At 40.3% G+C, this 5,110-nt stretch overlaps 1 protein-coding gene across 1 annotated transcript in view; it reads left to right on the top strand.

Moving 5' to 3' along the window:
• The first annotated feature begins 377 nt into the window (after positions 1 to 377).
• naa25 (N-alpha-acetyltransferase 25, NatB auxiliary subunit) overlaps positions 378 to 5,110 on the top strand; it is a 19,565-nt gene continuing 14,832 nt past the window's right edge. The window contains exons 1-2 of the mRNA XM_005720025.2: positions 378 to 475; positions 2,003 to 2,088. Of these exons, the coding sequence (XP_005720082.1) occupies positions 418 to 475; positions 2,003 to 2,088 (144 nt within the window). The 5' untranslated portion in view covers positions 378 to 417. The remainder of the gene's footprint in view (positions 476 to 2,002; positions 2,089 to 5,110) is intronic.

Genomic DNA, 5,110 nt, shown 5'->3' with positions numbered 1-5,110 from the left:
CTAAATCTGAATTATTAGTAAAATAGCCAGTCTTACTACAATTTGTGGCCCCGAATTAGCTTTGTTTTGAGTCGCAGCCTAACTGGGTTTTTTTTTTTTTTAACTTATTAGGTGATAAACACAGCTAAACAATATTTACAATTCTTTTTTATCTATCTGGATAGCGAAACATTTAATCTGCCACAAATACACGAACTATTCTAAAACTACTTTCCTTGGCTATGAAATAAATTTTTAATCGTTAGCAAGCTGTCTGTTTTTCATATTGTATTATTATAGGTTTAAAGTCAAAACTTGAGACAGGTTTCATCCTGACAATACTTTTGCGTTTTCAGCGAGAAATAAAATCCTTTAGTCTTTCCTGAGGTCGCTTCGAATACGCATGCGTGAACATCTACTCAGCAGGTAAACTACACCATGGCGGCGAGAGGCCATGTGCAAGATCCAAACGACAGGAGGCTCAGACCTATATACGGTAAGTTTTCAATGGAAAGTTACACATTTCTTTGTGTGTGGAGGTTCGGTAAACACAGCTGTGCCCTGTCCTGGAGAATATGTTTAAACTAGAGGCTGCTGGAGTCGTGGGGCAGCGATGCGGCCCCTCCAGCTGCAGCCACGGACTCTGCTGCCCGCAGCGCCCAATGACAGTGCACCTTACCCGGTTTTCAACCAAGCCGGGGTAGAACACATCTCCAGTGTCGGGTCTCTGAATGAAACAGCCTGTCCCTTTTAAATCTATAGAGATTCTCGGTGGTGTTGTTGCAATGAAACGTGTGGACATTATTTGTCGTTCGGCTTGACTTCTCAAAGTCGAAGTGCTTTCTCCTCTAGCTAATGGGCGCTATTTAACAGCGTAGCGTAGCTTAGCTTGCTAGTGTGTCAGCTAAGCTGCAGTCAATCAATAAGCTCCTGCACATGCTGCAGGTTGAGAAAAAGAAAAGTTGTTCGTTGATGCAAGTTGGCTTCCACTGTCTGACATATATTTCCTTTGCGATTAACGCCACTGTGACGCTTTAGTTGTTTTGTAGCAGACTGAAGGTTCCACTGTTAACTCCCAGCTAAATTTAGGTTCATAGTAGTTTAAGGACAATGCTTCAAGCTAACTCTAGCGGTTGAGATGTAATGCTTGCTTGCTTGCTAGCTAGCTGTCAGCTCGCGGACCTTTCAGTAACAGTGCTGATGAATAACGTAAATAATGGACTATTTGGTGTTGTTCCGTGAGGGGAAATTAAAACAGTTCGCACCAGTTGAAGCTGTTTTAATTTCTTTTACTGCTAGTTTTGCACTGATGGAAAATAAATAGTATTTCAAGTCTACAAACCGAAAATACGCATTGTTTTATGTGTGTATACATATCTGTGTGCGTGTGCGCGCGGGGGATTTTTGCGCCCCCCCGGTGTTACTTTGGGAGTGAAGCTTAAACTGTAATGCAGTTATTGCAGTTTCACTGCAACTTAGAGCTGAAACTTGATCAATACCGGGTCTTAAGTACACCTCAGGGTTCCCCTGGTTTCTGTAGGATTTGGCAACTTTTCCCTCCTGTGATGACAGTTTAAACCGAGAGAATAGACATGACATAAGCACACTGCTGTCTGGTACGGTTAATTTTGGCACTCAGCTGTACTGAGGTATCTCTTGTCTATGTCTGAAGCCGCATACTTTAACCATTCACTAAGATAAGCTGTATTTAATTATAGTGAAAGATTTACTGGCAGTTATTTTCATTATCTGCCGATCATTTTTACAGGTCAGTTAGACGTGAAAGCATCTGTAACTCAGATTAATATGGTAAAATTTCAAATTTTGTCTAAACAGCGTTCCAAACACTTGAAAATACTATCCTGCTCTGCAACACGAACCCTGATAAGCTGGGCCCACTCTGATGTTTTTGCTTAGAAAACAGGAAAAAAAATTAATCCAAAACCAAAATAGTTTCTAAATTACTTTGTCAATCCCCCAAATAAATATTAAATAAAAGCGATGTTGTTCTTGTGCTTCCCAGATTACCTTGATAATGGCAATAACAAAATGGCGATACAGCAGGCAGATAAACTGCTGAAGAAACATAAGGACCTGCACTGTGCCAAGGTGGGTGACTAAATGACTGTTCATGCTGAAAGTGTTGAGCTCTGTTGGTGTTCTGTGAGGGTTCCTCCACTGTTGCAAGGAACCTGTACAGGTCTGTAGGTCAGTGGAGCTTATGTATTAAAAACAGTATATTTTATAAAATTTTAGTGTCAGTGCTCATCTGCTCTAATAATCACATTATTTGAAGTCCCAAAATATGAAGAGGGACGCATCAAGGTTTTGCTCAGGCTTGAATTTCAGTGCTAGTTACAGGTGTTGCAATAATCCAGTGGATTCATGCACATCTAGCACCTGTAAAGCGGAATATTCATGCACACTATTAGAGATTTGCAGCAGGACTGGACAGCTGTCTTAAAGTCACAGAATTAAAATAACGTCTGGACAACAGGTCAGAGGTACACTTGTCAGTTCAGCATGTCTCAGGAGTGGGGCTGTGCCATTTTCCCAAACTGCTGTTCAGTTTGTCCCCTTTTTTTCCTCTTCTTAATAAAGTGGGCATGGTCCAAAAGGCAGATTTGGGTCTCCATTATACTTATTTGCGGACAAAGCCTCCTGGAAACCTGATAGCTGAGTAGTCATACTTGTTATGCTTTTTTGAAGCCCCCGGTCTAGAGTGAATGTATATTTGTAATGTAAATTCTCGGAGCAGTCTGCACAGTCACAAAAAACATTGATGTGGACACTCACACTTGCCGTCTAATGAAATTCAAGGATGTAGAAAGTATAATCCCGGTGTTAGTAAAAACTGAGTTTACTAATCTTGGGATTATAGACACTCTGGATTTTCAGTCCCACAATGATAGCTAACTCTCTCAGTTAACTCGGCTAACTCTCACTCTGGTAACACTTTAGATGTCCAACAGTTTGAAAATTTGAAGTTGACTTTCATCTCCGCTGCAGATCACCAAAATAAACTGTTTTACTGGTTTGATCTAGAGCTGGGCGATATGGCCTACTATCCATATCACGGTATAATTTGAAGCATGTGCGGCAACGATATATATCGCGATATATTTCTTTTCTTCTGTAGAACGTATTTTACACACTATAAGGCACACTTAAAATCCTTTAATTTTCTCAAAAATCGACAGTGTGCGCAGAAATCTATCTTTAGTACGACTTTAGTAAGCTATGAAGGCGCACCGCTTGATGGATTGTCGGAGCATTACGGCTGCCGTAGTCGAGGGCCTTGCGGAGTAATCTGGGTCCAAAACTCTGTCAACTTCAGGTCCCAAAGTCAAACGAACACTGCGGCATCACTGAGAGTTAACAACAGTCTAAATTTTTTCATCTTTAATAAAATGATCAGTGTTGCTGCTTTACCAGGTGTAACAATTAAGTTTAACATCCAGACATCCATGAAAACAGAATTTATGAAATTTAACGGAGTTAGAAGTTAGCAGGAAGTTAGCTCGCTAGTTTCCACCTAAACATGATATAGCATGTTCTGACTGAGAGGTTTCTGAAAAACTTAAAACGTCCGGCTCTGCTGTCACTTTCAACATAAATGAAGACAGAAAACTAAACAGCAGTGACATTTGTAGGGTTACTAGGGACTAGCTCGTATATAATGATGTGCTACTTGAACGCTAGCAAAACAGCTACGTTAGCATAACATTAGCACAGTGAAGCTGAAGGATGAACGCAAACTTTTTTTCTACTCGATAAAAGTTAACGTGAGGGTTTCTGGTGGTTAGGGACAAATGCAATTGCATGGTAGGATGCTATAAACAGACCAAACTTCAGTTAGGAGAACAACTGAGATAATCCATCCACATTACGAGGTTAGTCATTAATATACTGCAACAACATGGGAATAGAGCAGCTGCGAGAGAATTCAGCATTAATGAATCAATGGTACGGAAGTGGAGGAAGCGCAGTTTTTGGCTTTCCCCATATTCCAAAAGTGCTTTGACTCTTTGCTATTACTGTCGCCCAGCATAATTTGCAGATGATGTTGTTTGCAGCTGCTGCAATGCTTTCAACCAAAACAGGCGCAGCTTGATGACGACATCAACATGCGTTATCGCGATAGAGTGATATAGTCAAAATCTCTACCGTTGGCCAAATTTATATTGTTTCTACCGTATACCGTTTATACCATCCACCCTTAGATCCATGTTTATTTTCAGCTACTCTCACTGTATTGCTACCAAGTTATAACAAAATAATTACTTTTTAATATAACATGTAAAAATTGGTAGGATTCCTGATCTTGGTAAGAAAGTTTTAAAACTGATAAATGACGACTGAGTAGGTCAGACTCATTAGAGTGACTTTTTCTCCCATCTTGTTTTTAAAGTTAAGGTCCCATATCTTAAGACTTAGGGACATGTGTTATTCCCTGTTCTCAGAATGTATATTACAAGTTTCAGCACTAAATACTAGGGCTGGGCTATATCATACCGTTCACGATAATACCGGTGTAATTTTGGGCAACGATAGGAAAATGAAATATCGCGATAGAATATGGGTAAAACGCGCATGCGCAGTGCCTATGTTTACATACGCACATGGCGGTGACGCAGAATGAGAAGAGCGAAAGCGGATCGTTGAATGAAACGGATGAACCAGAATTGGTTTGTAAAAAATGCTGCAACTTAAGTGGTGTGGAACTGGTTTAGCTTTCGTCCGTCAGATACACAACAAAGCACTATTTTTAGTAGAGCATGCTAATGGCCCATCGTTATTACCGTGTTGTTTGGAAAATACGGCACACTTAAAATCAATCCTTTGATTTTTCTGAAAATCGACAGTGCCCCTTATAATCCCGTGTGCCTTATGTATGAATTCTGGTTGTGTTTACTGACCTCGAAACAATTTTATGTGGTACACGGCGCTGGAAAATCTGTCAAATGTTTTAGTACAACTTTGCTAAGCTACGAAGCCGCACCGCTTGATGGATTGTCGGAGCATTACGGCATCGTAGGCAGGAGCCTCACGGAGTGATACGTACTTTTCTTCAACATAATATTACCGTATTGTGTGTATAACCTCTTTAAGTTTTGTGGATATTATACAT

Source organism: Pundamilia nyererei, unplaced genomic scaffold (genome assembly GCF_000239375.1).
Source record: "Pundamilia nyererei isolate P.nyererei 1_Seehausen unplaced genomic scaffold, PunNye1.0 scaffold00002, whole genome shotgun sequence".
In the NCBI taxonomy this organism is placed as follows: Eukaryota; Metazoa; Chordata; class Actinopteri; order Cichliformes; family Cichlidae; genus Pundamilia; species Pundamilia nyererei.
The sequence above is the reverse complement of the archived record's forward strand: the minus strand, read 5'-3'. Positions and strand labels throughout refer to the sequence as shown.